Source organism: Pisolithus orientalis (genome assembly GCF_024613125.1).
Source record: "Pisolithus orientalis strain OTSU chromosome Unknown F5J12scaffold_31, whole genome shotgun sequence".
Classification (NCBI taxonomy): domain Eukaryota; kingdom Fungi; phylum Basidiomycota; class Agaricomycetes; order Boletales; family Pisolithaceae; genus Pisolithus; species Pisolithus orientalis.
This window is the reverse complement of record NW_026260812.1, coordinates 16,410-36,867: the sequence shown is the minus strand read 5'-3', so window position 1 is coordinate 36,867 and position 20,458 is coordinate 16,410. Positions and strand designations below refer to the sequence as shown.

The window sequence follows — 20,458 nt, the reverse complement described above, 5'->3', positions numbered from 1 at the left end:
GAGGCCAGCTCCCAGGTATGATCTTCCTCAGGGTATCCCCTCCAATGGATGAGGAACTGAAGGGCTCCATGCTTCGAGCAGGAGTCAACAATATATTCAACCTTGTATTTGACATCTCCTTCATCTGTGACCCTCTGTTGTCCAGGCCTGTGAACAGGATGCCCATCTAGAGCACCAAGATAAGGTTTGACTTGTGACACATTCACAACTGGGTGTATCCTCAGGTTGTGTGGCAGCTTTAACTTAAGAGTGTTTGGGAGTATATTGAGTACCTCATATGGTCTGATCCACTTCTTGGTAAGTTTACATCTCTGCCATTCCCTCAGGGACAGGTGGTCTGTGGCTAGCCAGACCTGAGATCCAATGGAGTAAGATGGGGCAGCAGTATGGTGCTTGTCTGCCTGTTGCTTCTGCCAAGAGGGGGCCTTAGCCAAACTTCCTTTACACCCTGGAACACCTGGAACCAAGATTTCATGACATCCTGCACTGCTTCTACCTTTGAAGTTGTCAGCTCAATGGCCATCCTAGGTCTATAGGAATGGGTAACCTCAAAGGGGCACTTGCCAGTAGAAGAGGACAGCAAGTTATTGTACATGAACTACACCAAAGGCAATCATTCTCCCCAGAAGCTTGCTGCTGGTTGGTGTAAGGCACTGCTGAATCTTGCAGTTCAACCACTCTATTTGTCCACCCATTTGGGGGTGAGAGGCTGTATAGAGTTTTTGATGTACTCCTAACATCTTAAATAGTCCCTTCATGAAACCAGAGGTGAACTGAGGGCCTCAGTCTGATATAATAGAGTCTGGAAGTCCATGGCATTTCCAGACATGTGTTAGGTAAAGATGAGCTGGTTTAGATAACAATAATTAAGTGAAGGGAACAAGTTTCTCATCCCAAGGGATTCTGAACTGTCAAAACTAGAAGGCAGGACTCAGTGCTCTGTAGTGTTAGTATTCTGTGGCATGCATGGCATGTTCCACAGTGTAGTACTAGCAATGTGAGTGGTGTGAGCAGTATACATAGTTCATGTGTGTCAGTTTGTGAGGTGGATGTCATAGAAAAAGTGAAAAGAAACTTGTAGTTACCTTCCAAGTGCCAAAAGGTATCATTCTGTACCTAAATGCAGGGATTTATAGTCCAGGCAAACCCAGAACCTAAGTAAGACAAGGGACAGGCAAGATGAAGATGTGTGATAGCACATACACATAAGACTGGCTGAAACAGGTGCCAAGGGTATACTACTAGCACTAAGGGCAAAGAGATTGTGGGGTAAAGAAAGAGTCCAAGGGAAGGGAAATGACTGGAATGCAGCAGCATGGGTACTGCAGTGTGCAGGGGGGAATGAGGGTGTGGGAAGGTAGCAGATAAGGCAGGAAGGTAGCACATGGACAGCAGTGAGTGTGAGTGGTAGGGAGACATAACAGTAGTCACAGAAAGGTTGTCAATAGGGGCTTATGCATCTAGGGAATGCAGATTCCTCACAATGGGACAATTACTTGTAATGGATGTTAATGGCACAAGTTCCCACCCTCATTATGGTGTACTGCCAATGATATAAGTTTTTATTGCAATGATTCCAAAAAAGGAGCTTCAATACACAATACTTCACACTTTCAATCTAAATATCAGATAAAAATATACATATTTGATGTAATCTGGCAAAAATAAACCATTGTATTCACTTACAATGTGGGCACCATCATAATGGGTAAAGTGAATTTTGTGACATGTCTCTGACATTGGCAAGATTTCCCTCTAGGGAGATGGCCAGCTGCAATCCAGGTGCCATGAATGTCCTTGGATTGCAGCCTTCTTAGCTGTCAGAACACATACACCAGCAAAGGACATGAAGTAGTACAATGATGATTGCAAAGATCATCAACACACATGAGTCAAAGCATGTTGCTATGCAAACCAGATTGTGATAACTAGCAATAGCTCTAAGATGTCTCAACATCAAATATGGATACTGTTCAACAAGCTTGTGAACGTAGCCTGCATGGCACACCAGCAAGAGCCTACAGGGTACACCAACCCAACACTAAAATCATTACACATGGTAATGTATGTCAAGAATGTGACCCGGAATTACAGTAGCATCTTGGAGTTTTGCCCAGTGGGCTTGGAATTAAACTCCAATGTCAACATGCTTACTAATTACTGTACTATAAATTTTCTGCACTGTTGTTTTCCACCTCAGTGACTACTTCATACACTGAGGTGAGTATAGCTAGATTCCCACTTGTTTACTTGGTACTGATGTAGTGTAGAAACTCATACCTTCATTAATATACTCAAATGCATACTCTCACTGCAGGAACTTGTAAGAAATCACAAAATTGTCACTGAGTCCAGTAATGTCCATATACAAGCAGCACATGCCACTGTCCATGATATGCACACATTCAACCATGTGCTTCCATGTGGTCTGCAAGACATTATGTACAGTGCAAAAAATCCCCACTGTATTGAGTTAACCCCACAGTTCCCACCCTCTTGACATGTGACCGGGGGACTGGACCAGCATGATCGACCCCGACAAGGAGTTTACAGACCTAACAGCGCCCAGGAATTAGGACACGTTGCGAGTTCAGTGCTCCCGTGAACGTGTCCAAGGTTGTGAGGGCTGTGTTAGGTGTTGTATGCAACAATCGATCGCACTGCCATGAAGATGGTACTGACTAATATGACATGTATAGTAGATTCCGCAGCGCTGCGGGGCTGGAATCTGCGTGGGCCCCCTGATTTGTCCTATCATGGGCCCCTGGTTTGTCCTATTGTGGGTCCCCTGGTTCGCCCTTGGTTCGCCCTATCATGGGCCGCCTGTTTCGTCCTACGTATCATGAAATTTAGGCTGAGGTAAGCTTCCTTTCCTATCGATTTGGGTGCACCCACTGGTCTCTCATCGAGGTATCTCCACCCACCTACTCCAAACGACCAGGTGTGTCCGCCTACATTATATCTTCAAATATCAAGTTGCTGTCTAGAGGTGAATCATCTCCTCCCCATTAGTGACGCCTGAGTAAAAATCTCCTTGTACACGGGAATCTCGAAAATCCAACGGGAAATTGTAGGCGAACTTATACCACTTTACAGGAAAACTGCGAGAAGAGCTGTTCTGAACACCCTTACTGGTCTCGCGTCGGTTTCAAGGGCCTTTTCAAGCGGTGTAGGGCGCTTTCAAAAAGGATGGCTGGTCCGATCGCTCATTATCCCCGAAAGACGTTACCACCTCGCTCGCCTTCTTAATGTCTTCCTCCTCCTTTTCGAATCACGGTTCGTTTGTCACAAGCCTGAGCGCATGCGGCGGAACCAACATAAAGCTCCATTACAGAGATCCTCTGAGCACCACAATCTCTGCTCTAAGAATGGTCATTCGTACGGCAGAGTCTCAGTATTGCTTTATCTACGGAGGTGAATTTTTGTCTTCGAAATTATCCTTTAGGCTGATAGAGATGCAATCCCAAACCCATGACCAGAGCGCCCCGTGCATTTTTCCAACTAGTAGATGCTGTCGTACTATCGGACATTCTCATAACTGAACATCCAAGACGGTCGAGGTTATCTACAGACATTCAGACGAAAATCTGTGCATTTTCATTTTCCGGGTGAGTTGTGTTTGATTACGTGTAAAGTTAATGAGCCATTCTTAGAGAGATGAGGGGCACACAGGGTGTCGTCCAGGATGTAGCCTGGAGGAGGCCTGGTGGACAGTATATCTTTAAACGCTCAGACGTCCATGTTATCTTATCATGTGCAAATTCTATGATGCTCGCGTGTGATGCCCTTTGAGTGTGGCCAGACTTAATTACAGTTGTGCATGGCTGACAACCCGTGTAGTCGGCACTTTCAGTAGAACATTTGAAAGTGCTCCCTAGAATTTATGAAGGCTTGCGAGAACTTAGGACGCTGGAAACCACAGAATCTTCATCAGTTATTGATCAGGAATAGTTGTAGGTGCGGCACTCGAGTAAAACTCACCACTACTAGACAATGCACTGCTCGCTGCTAGCATGCGACACAGCATCCACTACATACCACTGTTGTAATACACTTCGTCGCCGTTCTACTTGCAAGATTATCTGTTACAGTTAGTTATCAATGCATATTATGTATGGCTACACGTGTGGGGTTACCTATGTAGATCACTGATTTGGGAGGAATATGCCTGACGTGTGCTGCTTCGCAACTTTGCTGCTAGTCGAGTTCTCGTGGTGCGTAGGAAATCTTGAACGCCACACTGTCTTGAGCTCTCGTGCTCGCACAGGAGCATAGTGGTGGTGGCATGTGCCATCGATAGAGTGGGTTGCAATGACTGGGGCCGGTTCTGCGAGATGATTCAGGGGATACCATTGCACTAGTTATATGGTGCGAAACAACGTCTTTGCCCAGCCAGAGTATTATGTAAGTTCAACTTTCAGTGGTTCCACGTGTGGAAAAGAAGCCCGCTTGCACTCACGTATGATACTGCTCAGCGGGCAAAGAAGCTGCTCCACACCATATAACTAGTGCAATGGTATCCCCTGAATCATCTCGCAGAACCGGCCCCAGTCATTGCAACCCACTCTATCGATGGCACATGCCACCACCACTATGCTCCTGTGCGAGCACGAGAGCTCAAGACAATGTGGCGTTCAAGATTTCCTGCGCACCGCGAGAACTCAACCAGCGGCAACGGTCGGCGGATGTGATCTATATTACATTCCTTCCCGGTCTTCCTGCTGTCATGAATTTCTTCTTGTCCACATTCATGTTGGTCGTAAGTACACTGACTACTCGAGTATGATCGTGCCCTGATGTTGTGTTGACAGGAGAGAGGCTCATGGTCACCATCGAGCGCAGCCCGAGTAACAATAGTATGCAAGTGATGTCCTCGAATGGCGGAGTCGCAAGGGACACTATCACAGTCGTGCGAGCCAGGTATATCCAACTCTAATGACCTGCTTCAGCGACTGACCTTTCTAATATCCCCACGAAGGGAGCACCATGAATACTGGAAAAGGGCCGGTCAAGATCCTGTACTGAAGGGTACACTTCGATGGGACCGCTTTCCACCCCGTCTCTCCGATATTGCTTTCTTCGCAAGCGCCGCATCCACCACCTTTAAACACTACAATCTCTACCTTCGGCAATGCTATTGGTATGCCAGGATCACCCTAGCGGCAATGGCAAAAGCATTCCCGTCTTGCTCCCGGGAAGGGACTACGTCGTTTTCAGGAGGATGGCTCTCAATGTTCGGGAGCTACAAGCCATCACAAGTCCAACTTCTCGTAGATCTTCACACTAATTACTGTCGTGATTTACACCCACCTGCTGGCCACCTAACTCCTATGATCCCTACCATGGGGGCCGGACGACATGCTTCTGCCTCCGTCACACCAGACATTCTCCATGGCCTCGCCATGTTTATAGCCAACGTCCAGAGGCCTCTGCCCCATTCAGCGTTGCCCCAACTAGCGGTTGTCATTGTAAACCGACGCCATGACCAGTTCGCCGGAGGAATACTCGGATCCAGCATGTATATGGAGTTCCACTAGGTGGATGACGACTGCGGCGATCCGGAGGAATTGGACTTCCAAGAGACAAAGCTAGACGATGCTAGCGGATGAGCTTTGATCATCTGTTGTAGATATGTGATTCGGATTTCGTGTACGCAATTTACCTATACCATCACTGTGTCATGCTAGCATGGTACCGTGATAGTTTTTCATTCCTATGGCCCTTACTATCTCTATTTTTCTGTACATGATTGTGTAGGTACCCAAACAGCTCGGATAGCACGCGACTAGTCCATCCTAGCGTCATGATCGCAACTCGATGATATTGTGCACCACATCTTCGTGTATCGGATCCCGGCCATCAGAAGCGTGCGGACTCGACCGTCTCCGCCCAAGTTGTAACTTGCTCAAACCGTGTAGATAATCCATCACAGCAGAATTCAATGGCTTTCCTTCCGCCCGAGACTTGTATGAGGCTCTGCATTGCCTTTGTGTTCGACTCCGTGGGCATCGCTTCCGGTCTATTTCTTCAAGGTCATTTCCCTCGACGTCTTCCACTGCGTTCCCTCTCATCCACCTCTCCATGTCTTCGTTCCCCACATAATCCCTCGTCTGCTCACTTGCGTATTCACCATTGCCTCGCCAGCGTCCCCATCGCCTGAAACAACCATATCCACCACAAGGAACGCCGGCGCCACCACTTCGAATGGAATTCTTGATTGCGATGTTAGTCAGATTCGAGAGAAATCATGTTCGGGATTCGGCAGAAGACGAGTGTATTGCCCTACTTGGGTTCCTTGGTGGTTTGTTTTGGATCCCTGCAGACGTCGATTCTGTCGACGCGGGCAGAAGGTCGACATAGCATTTCTACATTTCCAAGTCGAAAACCCCAACTAGTTGTGAGTTAACCGACTCAAATCTTGATATATTGATTCAACTTTTCGCCACAAACGTTTAAACGACGCTTCTATGTCGCCTTCAATAGGACGTCCACAATTCTCGCCTCGGGTATTCTACAATCCTCTGTTCCTCGACATCCATACGCTCACTATTCATGGGGTGCACCCACTGGTCTTTCATCGGGGTATCTCCACCTACCTGCGCAGCCAAACAACCGGGTGTGTCCGCCTACGCTGTACCTTCAAGTATCAAGTTGCTGTCCAGGGGCGACTCCTCTCCGCCCCGGCGGCGACACCTGAGTCTAAACCCCGATATACACAGGAAGTATTAAGGCCGACTCGCTCATCTCGGATCTACTCTTCTTTGAGATTGTCGTCGGGGTTGGTTAATCGAGCCTCGGATCCGCAATAATGATAGGAACTCGAATTTGAATTTGATCGATCGATCGATCAAGCGGTGAGCACAATGCTAGTACTCGTGCCAAATATTGGGTTTATCTTACACTACACGCATCATAGTCGAATTCTGGCACACTGGAAAGACCTATCCCTGTGAACGGAAGTTCGCCGATCTCGCCCTTGACAATCCGGTATGAAGTTGAGTATCTTTTCCCCCCAGCCATTGTACACAGCTTCAATTTGATTTTCGTGCTCTTTTTGCCATGTCTGGTCTCTAGTCTGCTACACACTCACTCCCCTCCTATTCTGCAATCCTTGCCGAGCGCAGGAATGCAGTTTTTAGGACTCGGATGGCAAGAATCTGAAGGCAGGCAATAGAAGTGGTTTTCTTGACGAGCAACTGGATCGACAAATGACACCATGCTCGATATCCGGACAGGAATATACCGAGAACCTGTGGAGTGATCTGAGGGGGTCAACGTTCGTATTCATATGCAGGGTGGTGCAGTCTAAGCGGGACACTTCGGCTATCGCTCGTTCTGCGTGATTTGAGCAGCCACAAGGTGTTGGGTACGTTAAACAAGTTGCGGACTTCGGTCAAAGAAGCCATTGCCAATGTGCAGTTTTTTTGCTGACAATCTCAGCCAGGAAGTTCCGGCCACAAGAATAATCTGACAAACCATTGCCCGAGCCGGAAGTTCATATGTCGCAAATTTCTTGGGCACGTGATAAGAACCTTATAATACATGTTAAGGGTGGCTGTTCACACTTCCGTTATAAGCCATGCCAATGCCACCCATGTGTCATTGAAAGATTGCCAAAAATGGGTATTTGTACATAATATTTTACACATTTGCACTATATCTTAGATAAAATATCACATATTTGCTATAATCTAGCCAAACCTGACCATTATAATGGCAAGTGGTCCATTACATGCTGCTTACAATGGGGGCACGTGACAATGGACCAAATAAATTTGCGACATAGGTGGGAACACGTGATACGACGTCCCTGACCAAGCCAAATAGATCCAAACCGGTTTACACCCACCATCGCTTATTTTTTAAGACAACCTCGATCTTTATGGCGGCTCGCCCCTTGCGAACGTGGCCATGTCAGGGACGCTTTGTGCATGCCATGAAAGCGTCAGGCCGTGACGGAAGCTAAAATTTTAGGCGAAGAGCGAACAAATGCAATGTGCGATCATGACACGGGTGCACATGCGCAACGTATGCTACACGTGGATCGATCATATCCAAAACAGGGAGGCTCTGGAAGAGAAATTCCGGCAAATATTGCGAGCTCCGTTCACTTCTCTTACTTCTCTTTCAACCTCCGCCGGAGAGTCGTGGCGTTTTCAGATCCATCTCAACCGATTTTGATTCCTACACGGCGGGCTCTTTACATGTGTAAAGAGGTGCTTTCATCCGACCGTTCATTTCCCCGTGCTTGCACTGTAAATTAGTCGGAACCTGTTGCAGTTGTCATCCAATCCGCCATTTCCCCGCGCTTGCACGTTGAATTATTGTTGTTTTCATCTCATCGTTCATTTTCGCACCCACTCGCAAAAGTTTAAATAGCACGCGTCAATAATACATGATATCCAATCCTCTCTCTTCCCCCGGGTCTCTGACTCACTACGATCTACTCTACATGTCTGTAATTCCCTCTACTAACTTTGTCCATTTGCCACTAATCTTCTGTCAAGTTTCTACCACAGATATCGTCCCCACGCCAGGCTTCTTGCACGGATATGAGACCTCAATAACATACAGCGTCCGAGACTTCCTATCCATCGCGAGGATAATCCCAGTGCCAGCAACGATCGTTGCATGCGCTCTTCATTACATCCAAACGGCGGGAGGAACGCCCGAGTCCAGCCGGTATGTAGAGTTTCATTAGTTAGATGATGGCTGTGTTGGCGCTTTCAAGAGACGGGACTAATTGGCACCAGCGGCTGCGTTGGTGACCTACTTTCTTTGTTTCCAGCGGACATGGATCGTACTAGTTTTTGGTTCCTACGCATACATAGCATTGATTTCTACATTGTGGAAAACTGTATTCTATGCTACTCCAGACTTCGTGACTAGGAAGAAAGACAGAGGGGCGGCAATGCGAGGCTTCCGAGATGTAACTAGTTTGGATAGAAAACGTCTGGGCGAAAACCGGCAGGATCTTCCAGAGAGAAATGAAGTTTGGAGGGGCGGTAATGCATCGAGAAGGGTGGAGTACAAAGATTTCGAGTTCTAAGGACGAGAGACGCGATCAGACCTGAGAGAGCGGAGGGCCGGAGAAGGAGTACAGCCACCTCGCACTCTTAGGTACGCATGGCCTGTCATCATTTCTCGCCGTTCTCTGATTTCTTCATATGTCTACACCCCGTGAACACTCCCGCCTGTCGGATTCACTCCTTCCAACTACTCACACTACGACCCATCACAGCCCTCAAAGCGAAAACTACACATCCGCAATCGCATGGGGCTCTGTTTCGTCTTCATGTTTGGGTTCCCAGGCTCGCACTAGCTTTCGGTCTGTTGCTGGGTCATTTACTCTGTCCGGGAATCTTTCAAATTCTCCTCATACCTCCTCTCCACTTCGCACCCGCCCCCCTCTTATTAGCATGCCCGTCTTCCCAAGCAAATCGTTTCACACCAACATCATTCACCTTCAGTTAACTTCTTGATCAGTTCTGATCGCCGCAGAACCAAGTCTCTCCTAACAGGTCTTTGTTCTTACATATCTAACAACAACAGGTGATATTTGATAAATGTATATTCTGATTTAATCTGGGTACTCTGAGCCTACTGCAAATCAGCGAATGTGATGTAGTAGGTAAGACGTCCACCGGGGCTACATTTCTAAAATAGAGCTCGAAAGCCCCAGCTAACCGCGACCAGGTCGATTCAGCGAAAACTGACAAGTCACACATTTCCTCAACAACCTCAAGGAGTGGAGAAATAGGATAAGTGGTTAAACGTCAATTTCTGACTACTTTCACATTGCACAACAACACAACAACTTCTTGGACCGCCCGAGTCCTTGACTGACAAATTAATCTGTCTTGAAGCCACTTGTTACCGCTCTGCGGGTGACCAAAAATTGAGCCTAAATCCCGTGTACACAGAAAGTATCTATGTTGCCTCATTCATCTTGGGTTGGCCTCTTGAGAACTGTATAGACAAGGCAAGTCTCACTCGAGCGCGCCACACCTGCAACTATTCTTGATTAATGACCGATGAAGATTCCATGACTTCCAACATCCGCCTCAATGCTCCCAAAAAGGAAGCACCTTCGATGTTCTGCTGAAAGTGCCGACTACACAGGTTGCCACCCACGTGCAATTTTCATTAAGTCTGGCCACACACTCGAAGGGCATCGCACATGAGCATCATAGAATTTGTGCATGGTAAGATATAACGTGGACATCCGAGCGTCCAAGGATATATTGTCCGTCAGGCCTCCTCTGGGCTACATCCTGGACGATACCCTGTGTACTCCTCATCTCTCTAAGAATCATAGAATGGTTTATTGACTTTACACGTAACCAAACACTACTCACCTGGAGAATGCATGGATTTTCATCTAAACATCTGTAGATAACCTCGACTTTCTTGCATGTTTAGTTATGAGAACGATCAATAGCACGACAGTGTCTACTAGTGGGAAAATGCACAGGGCACTCCAGTCATGGTTTGGGATTGCATGTCTATCAGCTTAAGGGATAAGTTCAGAGACAAAAACTCGCCTCCCTACACAAAGCAATACTGAGTTTGAGTAGAAATTGTGGAACTCAAACGATTTCCATAATGGTACCTTATGTCTGTTTGGCCATATGTGCTCAGGCTTGTAACAAACGAACCGTGGTTCGAAACGGAGAAGGAGGAAGACATTAAGAAGGCGAGCGAGGTGGCAGTGTTCCTTCGGGGATACTGAGCAATTGGAGCTAGCCATCCTTTTTGAAGTCGCCCTACACCGCTTGAAAAGGCCCTTGAAACCCGACATAAGACCATTAAGGGTGTTCAGAACAGCTCTTCTTGTGGTTATCCTGTAAAGTGGTATAGGTTGATCTACCATTTCCTGTTGGATTGGAAGTGGACGGTGCTCAGTAGGCTGCGACTTCGAGATTCCTGTGTACATCGGGGTTTGGACTCAATTGTCACTGACAGGGCAGAGACGAGCCGCATCCAGACAGGAACTTGATATTTGAAGGTACAGCGTAGGTGGATACACCCGGTCGGTCCGTTGCGCAGATGGATGGAGACTCTGCGATGAGATAGTAGTGGAGGCACCCCATCAGTACTGAACGAATGGATGTCGACGAACAGAGGGTCGCAGAATAATGAGGCGAGAATTGTGGATGTCCTATTGAAGACGACATAGAAGTTTGTGACAGAAGGCTGGATCAATATATCAAGATCTGAGTGGGTTAACTCATAACTAGTTGAGGTTTTCGAGTTGGAAATGCAGAAATGCTGGGTTGACCTTCTGCCCGTGCCGATGAAGTCGACGTCTGCAGGGATCCAAACAAACCCGCAGGGAACCCAAGTAGGGTATTGCACTCGTCGTCTATCGAATCCCGAACATGGTTTCTCTCGGATCCAACTAACATCCCAATCAAGAATTCCATTCGAAGTGGTGGTGGCGGCGTCCCTTGTGGTGGGTGTGGTTATTTCAACTGATGGGGATGCTGGCGAGGAAATGGTGAACATACAGGTAAGGGAGACGAGGGATTGTGCGGGAAATGAAGACATGGAGAGATGTATGAGAGGGAATGCAGTGGAAGACGTCGAGGGAAATGACCTTGAAGAAATAGACCAGAAGTGATGCCCGCAGAGCCGAACACGAAGGTAATGCAGACCATCATACAAGTCTCGGGCGGGAGGAAAGCCATTGAATTCTGCTGTGATGCATTATCTACACGGTTTGAGCAAGTTACAACTTGGGCGGAGACGATCGAGTCCGCACACTTCTGATGACCGGGATCCGATACACAAATATGCGGTGCACGATGTCGCCGCGATCATGGCGCTAGGACGGACTAGTCGCGTGCTATTCGAGCTATTTGGGCACATACACAATCATGTACAGAAAAATAGAGATAGTAAGGGCCATAGGAATGAAAAACCATCACTGCTGGGCACCATGCCAGCATGATGTAGTGATGGTATAGGCAAATTGCGTACACAAAATTTGGATCACATATCTACAACAGACGATCAAAGCTCATCCCCTAGTATCGTCTAGTTAAGTCTCTTGGAAGTCCAATTCCATCGCATCAGCACGGTCATCATCTACCTAATAGGATTCCATATACCTGCTGGATCCGAGTATTCATCTGGCCAACTGGTCATGGCGTCAGTTTACAATGACCACTGCTAGTTTGGGCAACGCCGAATGTGACAGAGGCCTCTGGAAGTTGGCTATAAACATGGCGACGCCATGGAGAATGTCTGGTGTGATGGAGGCAGAAGCATGTTGTCCAACCTCCATGGTAGGGATCATAGGAGGTAGGTGGCCAGCAGGTGGGTGTAAATCACGACAGTAGTTAGTGTGAAGATCTATGAGAAGTTGGACTTGTGATGGCTTGTAGCTCCTGAACATTGAGAGCCATCCTCCTGAAAACGACGTAGTCCCTTCCCTGGAGCAAGATGGGAATACTCTCATCATTGCCACTAGGGTGATCCTGGCATACCAATAACATTGCCGAACGTAGAGATTGTAGTGTTTAAAAGTGGTGCATGTGGCACTTGCAAAGAAAGCAATATCGAAAAGACGGGGTGGAGAGCAGTCCCATCGAAGTGTACCCCTCAGTACAGGATGCCAACCAGCTCTTTGCCAGTACTCATGGTGCTCCCTTTGTGGGGATATTAGAAATGTCAGTGGCTGAAGCAGGTCATTAGCGTTGGATATACCTGGCTCGCACGACTGTGATAGTGTCCTTTGTGACTCCGCCATTCGAGGATATCACTTGCATACCATTGTTGCTTGGGACGGTGAACATGAGCCTCTCTTCTGTCAACACAGCATCTGGACATGACCACACTTGAGTAGTCAATGTACTTACGACCATCATGAATGTGAACCAGAAGAAATTTGTGATACCAGGAAGACCGGGAAGGAATATAATACAGATCGCATGCGTCGACCGTTGCTGCCGGTTGAGTTCTCGTGGTGCGTAGGAAATCTTGAACGCCATACTGTCTCGAGCTCTCGAGCCCGCGCAGGAGCATAGCGGTAGTGGCATGCGCCATCGGCAGCGCAGGTTGCAATTACTGGGGCCGTCGTTGGGAGGAGATTCAGGGGATACCATCGCAGTAGTTATATAGGACGGACGAAGCTTACCTAAGCGTAAATTTTCGCGACACGAGGACCGAGCATGCTGGTCACACTTGGTGGTGACCACAAGTGTGACTGGTGTCACCCCTAAGTGCGCACCGCGAAGTTCCACCTAATGAGAACACGTTGCGAGTCCAGTGCTCCTGAGATCTGGATGAGATCACGAATCCGACGCTAGATCCGGATGAGATCATGAATTCGACACTACATCCGGATGGGATTTGGGCATAGGTAAGCTAACGTCCCGTCGGATTTGTTTGCTCTTGGGGTTTTCTGCGTCGCACTATATAACTATGCGGTGGTACCCCCCAAATCTCCTCCCAGCGCCGGCCCTGGTCACTGCAACCCACCCTACCGATCCAACGTGGTACTATAACTATGCTTCTGCCGGAGCTCGAGAGCTCGAGACATTACAGCGTTCAAGATTTCCTACGCATCGCGAGAACTCAACTGGGGGCAGCAGTCAGTGCATGTGATCTGTATTATATACCTTCCCGGTCGTCTTGCTATCATGAATTTCTCCTCGTTGAGTTTGTCGACGCTGAGACTGGTATGTTGATTATACAGTCGTTCCCACTGGCAGTCTCAGATGGTGCAATAACAGCAGAAAGGCTCATACTCGTCGTCGAGCGTGCCCCTGCTAACAATGGAACACAAGTAATATCCTCGAGTGGTGGAGTTGCAAAGGATACTATCACAATCGTGCGAACCAGGCGCGTTATTCTTCCCACTCTGGGGGCCTCCTTCGATGATTGATACTTTTAATACAGGGAGTTCCACGAGTACTGGCAGAGGGCAGGTCAAGAGCCAGTATGCAAGGGTACACTTCGGTGGAACCACCCTTCACCCAGCCTCTTGGATGTCGCGTTTATTGCAGGTGTTGCATCTACCACTTTTAAGCACTATAACCTTTACATTCGGCAGTGTTACTGGTACGCCAGGATCACTCTGGACGCCATAGCGACAGCGTTTCCGTCTTGCTCCAAAGAAGGCACCACATCGTTCTCAAGGAAGTGGTTTTCGATGTTTGGGAGCTACAAGCAATCACATGTGCAATTCCTCGTAGAACTTCATACCATCGGCTGCCGAGATTTACACCAACCCGTCCTCGAGACCGAACGACATGCCTCTTACTTGATCGCACCCGATATCCTCCACGATTTAGCCGCATCTATAGCAAACTTGCGAAGATCTCTTGCACTGTTTACAATTCGTCAACCAGAGGCGGACATTGGAATTCGATACAGCGACCGCACGGCAGGAGGAATGCCTGAGTCCAGCCAGTATGTAGAGTCTCATTAGTTAGATGATGGCTGTGACGACGCTTTCACGAGATGGGGCTAGTTGAGACCAGCGCTTGGGCTGGCGGCCTACTTTCTTTGTTTCCAGCAGATATGTATCTCTTTTTACGTCATTGCAAGCGATCACAGAAGGTACTTATATGTAGTCGGCGTTTGGTCCTGTCAGGACGGAGCACGGAGCACAGCTGCGACGATCGTACTAGTTTCTGGTTCCTACACATACGTAGCTCTGATTTCTACATTGTGACAAACTGTATTCTATGCTACTCCAGACTTCGTGGTCAGGAAGAAAGACAGAAGGGAGGCAATGCGAGGCTTCCAAGATGTAACTAGTTAGGAGATCTGTATGGAAAATGTTTGGGCGAAAACCGGCAGGGCTTTGAAATGAAGTTTGGAGGGGCGGAAATGCGTCGAGCAGGGTGTATTACGTAAATTTCGAGATCTAAGGACGAGAGACGCGATCGGACCTGAGAGAGTGGAGGGCGGGAGAAGGACACAGCCACCTCGCACTCTTAAGTACCAGGGTACGCTTGGCCTGTCACCTTCTCTCGCCGTTCTCCGATTTCTTCATATGTCTACACCCCGTGAACACTCACGCTTGTCAAATTCACTCCTTCCAACTACTCACACCACGACCCATCACAGCGCTCAAAGCGAAAACTGCGCATCCGTGATCGACGGGGCTCTGCTTGTTTGGGTTGCCAGGTTCGTGCTAGCTTTCGGTCCTTTTTTTTTTGCTGGGTCATTTACTCTCTCTGAGAATCTTCGAATTATCCTCATACTTCCTCTCCACCTCGCACTTGTCCTCCTCTTATTAGCATGCCCATTTTCTCGGGTAAATCGTCTCACGCCAGCATGATTCGCCTCCAATGGATTCCTTGATCAACTTTGATCGATACAAATCAGAGTCTCCTCTAACAAATTTGTCCTTACATCTCCAATAATGACAGGTGATATTTGGTAAGTGTATAGCCCGATTCAATCCGGGTACTCTGAACCCACTGCCAATCTGTGAACGTGATGTAGTAGGTAAGACGTCCATCGGGGCCACATTTTTACGGAAGAGCTCGAAAGCCCCAGCTCACTGCGAACGCGTCAGTTCAGCGACAGATGACACGTCACATTTCCTCAGCAATCTGGAGAAACGGAGAAATAGGATAAGTAGTTAGACTTCAATTTCTGACCTTGACATTGCAAAATAGCACAATAGCTTCTTCGACCGCGGGATCCGTAACCCGCCATTCCCTCGCAGCGTTACCGGACTGAGCCAAGTCCCCTGCTTACCGTATCACATATACCGCACGGCCGAGTGAGTTTGTCTACACAGCATCTCTAGTTGTCAAATTGATCTGTCTAGAAGGTACACGTTACCGCTCCACGAGTGACCAAAAGCCTGAATCCCGACGTACACAGAAAGCACCAGTGTCCCTATCGTCTCGTTCATCTTGGGTTGACCTCTTGAGACTCCTGTCGACAGGACGTGATGCTGGCAACTCAAAGTCGATCGATGACCGGTGATCTCGGAGGAATCTTGCATCATCGCATCATATGATCGTGGCATATTCAGATCGGGCGCTCGATATGCCAAATATTGGATCCAACTTACGCCACCCGCATAATTCCCCTGTCGTAGTCGAATTCCAGCATACTCGGAAGACCCTTCCCTTCAGATCTATCCTCTGCTATGTCCAATACGTTACCTACTCGAGTCCAACATCTTTCCTCTTGAGCAACTATACGATGAGAAAGCGAAGGAGTACAACACTCGTTCTTTGCAAACGGCTGGATCGAAGTGTATCAGGCCGCATTTTGTATACGGACAGGCACATAGCAAGACCCTGCGGAGTAATTTGCAGGTGTCGACTGTAACAAGCACAAAATTTACCATTCTCCTTCATTGTGGTACAGTTCCCACAGGAATAACCCGCTGTTGGTAATGCAAGTTGAGAACACGGTTCGGATTTTTGCAATACTGACATGCCGATCATCTTGCGTGGTTTGCGCAGCAATATGGCGTTGAGTACATTAAATAAGTTGCAGGCGTTGATCACAGGAGCCATTGTCAGTGTGCGGTTCGACGTCGATTTGCGCCGCAACTCTGGGAACGAAGTTCCAACTACTATCCCACTTTCCTGCCACTTGTGATTGCCTAGGAGAGATTTCGTGAATTATTCACCGAGTCATCAACTCGCAGCTTTCGAGTGCTTCCTTCGTAATGTGCATCTCACTCACAACATCATATAAACAGGTTCGACGTCTTGGGTTATTGGAACCTAACGCAAGCAATTCGAATCCGACTTACGCCTACAATTTCCTATCCCATTTCAAACGTCAGGAATTCTTAGAACAACCTCGAAATCGATGACCGCTTTCTCAGTCCTCGCTGGCTTGCAATAAGAAAATGACGGTCGCGCCATGCGGGGGATCAATTGATCATCTACTACACAGCAGCTCTGAAGACACTGCGAGGGTACCTTTGGGTCATGCGGTGAACAGGCTCCATTGACATGAGCTGCGACAGAGGGAATCGGGAGGTGGTCATCATGGGAAAGAGGGGAGAGCGTCTGGTCCGCAATGAATTCACTCACCGTTAGCCTAACAAACCTTGTAGCAGGCTTTGCTTTACCCCGCAAGTCATCCCTGTCCTTAGCAATGTATGCGTGTCAAACGTGGGAAGCTGGTAACACAGGTAAGTACGATACATGCATACCTCGCTGAGGATTGTTGAATCCCCAGTGTGTAGATTGGTTGTCTGGATCTGTTTTTCCCTACATCACAACCACAACACTCAAACAAGACTCCATTTGGATCTGATATGTGTGCTGAAACATACCTGATGATCAGATTATATGCAAGACGTGTCAGAGAGAAGGTGAGGAAGCTATTTGGGAGAAGAAGTACGAATGAAGAGGGGCCATGAAGCAAAGGATATCGGGACAGAAACTCTCAGAAATAGCAATGTGAGAGGTGAGTCTAGCTGAAACAACCCCAGAAAGGGGGAAAAGGCGGTAAACAACCTAAGGACAGATCTTCATACAGGCCACTGCAATTCCGAAGAGCGTAATTTTGCATTGGGCCCACGTCGCGATGGGTCTTGGCCTTTGTGGGTTGGCGCACGGCCGGTCCGCATGCGGTGAGAATTGGATGATGAGTTCTCACGGTTGTGGCGCACGTGGTCAGGTATCATTGTTTAGGTTTGTTTGTACCTTAAGAGCTGGTTGCGAGCCGGGATAATCTTGTGCTCTGCTCGGATTCTCATTCCATATTCGCAGATCCATGACCGCCTTCATCACTTTCATCTTGATCTCGTCTGGTTTTCAGGCAAGTGATAACTACCGAACATGACTGACTACCATCGTGCCGGTTTTATTCGCGCTGAAGCCTTGTTTATTGTAGGGCGGCTGTGAAAAGGTTATAGAGATATGGAATGTGAAGGGGGAGAATGACACAGGCCGTGGAGATGGTGGACACGATAGGCCCATTGATCGATCCCAGAGCCTCTGTTTCGATTCTTATGGTGATGATTGCCTCTGGGCGGACCATGCCCGGGTAAGTACATCCAACTTCGCATTTACATTCCCTCCATTGACAAGGGGATGCAATGCACCCGTCGTAACGCGTTCCCTATGTTGAACCCACGAGTACTGTGGTAAGTAAGGCGTCTAGGTGATCACAGGAACGCTGCAAGGAAACAACGAGTTGCGGACGTCATAGACGAAGAAGACATCTCACGATTGTGCGATGTCAACGTGCGTACAAGTCAGAAATCGAGGACTAACCACTGTCTCGTTTCTCCGCTTTTTAAGATCGCCGAGGAAATTTGACCTATCAACTTTTTCCCGGAAGCAACCAGGTTGAAGTTAGCTAGGGGATACCGAGCTCTGCCTTGGTAAAGTATTCTGATGAATGTATTACCTACCACGTCACGCCCATAGATTTCCGGTGGAGTCTCAGCAGAGACACCGGTACCCGGGCCTCGAAGTTCATAGATCGAGCCAGACCACACACCTACCAAGCACTATCCGTCCTTGTTGCAGATACTAGGACAAAAACTAGGAGAGTCTCGTATTTACGTTGATCAATGCCGATCAAGAAATTGGCTGGAGGTGAGTAGTGTCGTTATGAGACGATTTTCTCGAGGTGATGGGCTTCCTAGTGCGAGAAACGACGGGTCTTGTGATAGTAAGGGAGGAATGCAAAGCAGAGGATGTACGAGAGGAAAACGAAGGACACCCAGGAAGAATAGGTGGCCGAGAAATGGACTGAAAGCTGCGGCGCACGGCTTGCACGCGCAGCCGAACACAAAAACGAGACGGTACGTACCACAGGGCCCCACATACTACGGCCGTGAAGACCACGGTTCTGCATTGACCTTTGTGACGGGTTTTGGTCTCAGAAGGCTGGACAGAGCATTGAGCCCACACGAGTGCTCAGGGGTGGTGTGGTGCATGATGTCGCATATGAAGAAATCATAGTAAATTGGAGAAGGAAGGCATGATTCATGACAACTATCATCGTTGCAGGTATTCGTAGGCTGTGTGCAATGTGCGTATGCACGGATAATAAATACTATGTGTAGAAACTTGCAAAAGGCATTGCGGTTGTCTCAGTCCTGACTGAGGGAAACACTGACTACAAACACCTATGATGTAGCTGCAGTGCCATAATGAAAGATCCATTGGAAATGAAGAAACGAAAGGGTGGGCGGCCAACCCAGCTGCGGGTATCGACTGACACCAAACCGTGAAACCATAGTCAGTCGCTACCCACCTGCAAACATCCCATATACTGGGACCATCCCTGCCGTGTGGCCGCCGTGTCCATCGCAGTGCCATAATCCAAGTCGTACATCCACTGTTAATCGCTATCCACCCCAAAAGACCCCATATACTGGCCGCATTCCTCCTGCTATGCGGTTTCCGTATGCATTTGTAAAGACAACCTCTTGCCATATGAACCATCCAGGAGGGGTGACTGTAGATGCAGCTAAACCGTGCAGAATATATGGAGTGGTTAGGCGAGGGGCATGTTGTTCGACCTCGGTGGGCGGTAAAGTGCAGAAGTGACTACTATGTTGGTTAATGAGGTGCTGAAGTTGTGACGGGCTGTAGTTTCCGAGTATTGGAAACATTCTACTTGAGGACGACGTAGTGCCCTCGCTGGAGCAAGACGGGAATGCTCTTTCCATAGCAGCTTGGATGATTCTGGCATACCAGTAGCACTGGCGAATGTAGAGATTGTAGTATGTAAAGTTGGTGGATGCAACGTTTGCGAATAATGCGATACTCGAGAGATGGGGTAGGGGATGGTGCCATCGAAGTGTACCCCTGCACATTGGACGTGCACTGGGGCTTTGCCAGTACTCGTGGTACCCCCTAGATAGATCAGGCACTAAAGCAATGCGCTTGAATTGAAATGCGTACATGGCTGGCACGAACGCGATAGTATCTCTTGCAAGTCCACCATCCGACGACATTGCTCGTATCCCATTGTTGCTGGAGCTGCGCTGGATGATGACCACGAGTCTCCCTTCTATCAAAACAGGTCTTGACATGGCTATGCACACGTAGTGAATGCACTCACGACTATCCTCAACGTGGGCAAGAAGGAACTCATGATAGGATGATTTTCGAGAAGGGATATAATACAGTCGGCATTCAACGATTCTCGCTTCTGTGCGATGTGTCATTGCAAAGCGCCAGAAATCTTGCACAGCGTATGGTCGAGCGAAGCGGTCCAGGAGGTTTGGCGTGTAGATTATGTCCATGGCGGCGTAGCGAGTGATCCGTGGGTGGGCTATCGCAAGTTAGAACCGAGAACAGGGGGATATTTATCATTTCTAAGGACGCGTTTTTGGAAGGGTTACAGTGGCTGTTCCCAAAATAGAATTTCCTAGAAGTCTTCTATGGAAAGCCTCTGGCGCTGCATCTGTAACATTAAACAAACAAAAATAAAACAGCTGATTGCGCGACTTGTGCAGTAATGCGCAGAAAATTTGCAGGTGGCTGTGCCCACAGCTACT

The 20,458-nt window shown here is 48.1% G+C and overlaps 6 protein-coding genes across 6 annotated transcripts; 3 read left to right on the top strand and 3 right to left on the bottom strand.

Annotated features, from left to right (window-relative positions):
- Nucleotides 1–4,811: 4,811 nt before the first annotated feature.
- Nucleotides 4,812–5,808, top strand: F5J12DRAFT_849711 (uncharacterized protein; the record flags this gene model as incomplete). Its single annotated transcript, XM_051746477.1, is given in 4 exon segments — nt 4,812–4,831; nt 4,843–4,920; nt 4,979–5,518; nt 5,581–5,808. Coding segments are annotated over 3 exon segments (592 nt in total), but the record flags the coding sequence as incomplete, so codon positions are not given.
- Nucleotides 5,809–10,761: 4,953 nt separating this feature from the next.
- On the bottom strand, nt 10,762–11,788 carry F5J12DRAFT_849693 (uncharacterized protein). The gene is made up of 3 exons (XM_051746476.1): nt 11,765–11,788; nt 11,600–11,696; nt 10,762–11,401 (listed from the first exon to the last, which is right to left on the bottom strand). The coding sequence occupies exons 2-3, from the start codon at nt 11,688–11,690 to the stop codon at nt 11,226–11,228; spliced, it is 267 nt and encodes an 88-aa protein (XP_051597178.1). The 5' UTR covers nt 11,691–11,696; nt 11,765–11,788; the 3' UTR covers nt 10,762–11,225.
- Nucleotides 11,789–11,818: 30 nt separating this feature from the next.
- Nucleotides 11,819–13,128, bottom strand: F5J12DRAFT_849688 (uncharacterized protein). Its single transcript, XM_051746475.1, has 3 exons — nt 12,864–13,128; nt 12,712–12,811; nt 11,819–12,653 (listed from the first exon to the last, which is right to left on the bottom strand). The coding sequence occupies exons 1-3, from the start codon at nt 13,048–13,050 to the stop codon at nt 12,155–12,157; spliced, it is 786 nt and encodes a 261-aa protein (XP_051597177.1). The 5' UTR covers nt 13,051–13,128; the 3' UTR covers nt 11,819–12,154.
- Nucleotides 13,129–13,257: 129 nt separating this feature from the next.
- On the top strand, nt 13,258–14,601 carry F5J12DRAFT_322815 (uncharacterized protein). The gene is made up of 3 exons (XM_051738892.1): nt 13,258–13,685; nt 13,740–13,848; nt 13,906–14,601. The coding sequence occupies exons 1-3, from the start codon at nt 13,514–13,516 to the stop codon at nt 14,435–14,437; spliced, it is 813 nt and encodes a 270-aa protein (XP_051597176.1). The 5' UTR covers nt 13,258–13,513; the 3' UTR covers nt 14,438–14,601.
- A 2,218-nt stretch (nt 14,602–16,819) lies between these two features.
- Nucleotides 16,820–18,702, top strand: F5J12DRAFT_928867 (uncharacterized protein; the record flags this gene model as incomplete). Its single annotated transcript, XM_051749466.1, has 10 exons — nt 16,820–17,025; nt 17,051–17,125; nt 17,281–17,308; nt 17,429–17,558; nt 17,833–17,985; nt 18,030–18,085; nt 18,113–18,185; nt 18,372–18,401; nt 18,474–18,542; nt 18,577–18,702. The coding sequence occupies exons 1-10, from the start codon at nt 16,944–16,946 to the stop codon at nt 18,700–18,702; spliced, it is 822 nt and encodes a 273-aa protein (XP_051597175.1). The 5' UTR covers nt 16,820–16,943.
- A 403-nt stretch (nt 18,703–19,105) lies between these two features.
- On the bottom strand, nt 19,106–20,340 carry F5J12DRAFT_322746 (uncharacterized protein). Its single transcript, XM_051738891.1, has 3 exons — nt 20,020–20,340; nt 19,860–19,968; nt 19,106–19,811 (listed from the first exon to the last, which is right to left on the bottom strand). Exons 1-3 carry the CDS (start codon nt 20,201–20,203, stop codon nt 19,301–19,303), a joined length of 804 nt encoding a protein of 267 aa, XP_051597174.1. The 5' UTR covers nt 20,204–20,340; the 3' UTR covers nt 19,106–19,300.
- Nucleotides 20,341–20,458: the final 118 nt, after the last annotated feature.

Excerpts from the sequence above, each read along its gene's own strand:
- F5J12DRAFT_849693 (XM_051746476.1), bottom strand. The coding sequence starts at position 11,690 with ATGGCTTTCCTCCCGCCCGAGACTTGTATGATGGTCTGCATTACCTTC. Across the intron at positions 11,402-11,599 it reads TTCTGGTCTATTTCTTCAAG|TTGGATCCGAGAGAAACCAT; the intron begins GTCATTTCCCTC and ends TTGGGATGTTAG.
- F5J12DRAFT_849688 (XM_051746475.1), bottom strand. The coding sequence starts at position 13,050 with ATGGCGCATGCCACTACCGCTATGCTCCTGCGCGGGCTCGAGAGCTCG. Across the intron at positions 12,812-12,863 it reads GGTTCACATTCATGATGGTC|AAGAGAGGCTCATGTTCACC; the intron begins GTAAGTACATTG and ends CTGTGTTGACAG. Across the intron at positions 12,654-12,711 it reads ATCACAGTCGTGCGAGCCAG|GGAGCACCATGAGTACTGGC; the intron begins GTATATCCAACG and ends ATCCCCACAAAG.
- F5J12DRAFT_322815 (XM_051738892.1), top strand. The coding sequence starts at position 13,514 with ATGCTTCTGCCGGAGCTCGAGAGCTCGAGACATTACAGCGTTCAAGAT. Across the intron at positions 13,686-13,739 it reads GTTTGTCGACGCTGAGACTG|CAGAAAGGCTCATACTCGTC; the intron begins GTATGTTGATTA and ends GTGCAATAACAG. Across the intron at positions 13,849-13,905 it reads ATCACAATCGTGCGAACCAG|GGAGTTCCACGAGTACTGGC; the intron begins GCGCGTTATTCT and ends CTTTTAATACAG.
- F5J12DRAFT_322746 (XM_051738891.1), bottom strand. The coding sequence starts at position 20,203 with ATGGACATAATCTACACGCCAAACCTCCTGGACCGCTTCGCTCGACCA. Across the intron at positions 19,969-20,019 it reads TGCCCACGTTGAGGATAGTC|AAGGGAGACTCGTGGTCATC; the intron begins GTGAGTGCATTC and ends CTGTTTTGATAG. Across the intron at positions 19,812-19,859 it reads ATCGCGTTCGTGCCAGCCAT|GGGGTACCACGAGTACTGGC; the intron begins GTACGCATTTCA and ends TGATCTATCTAG.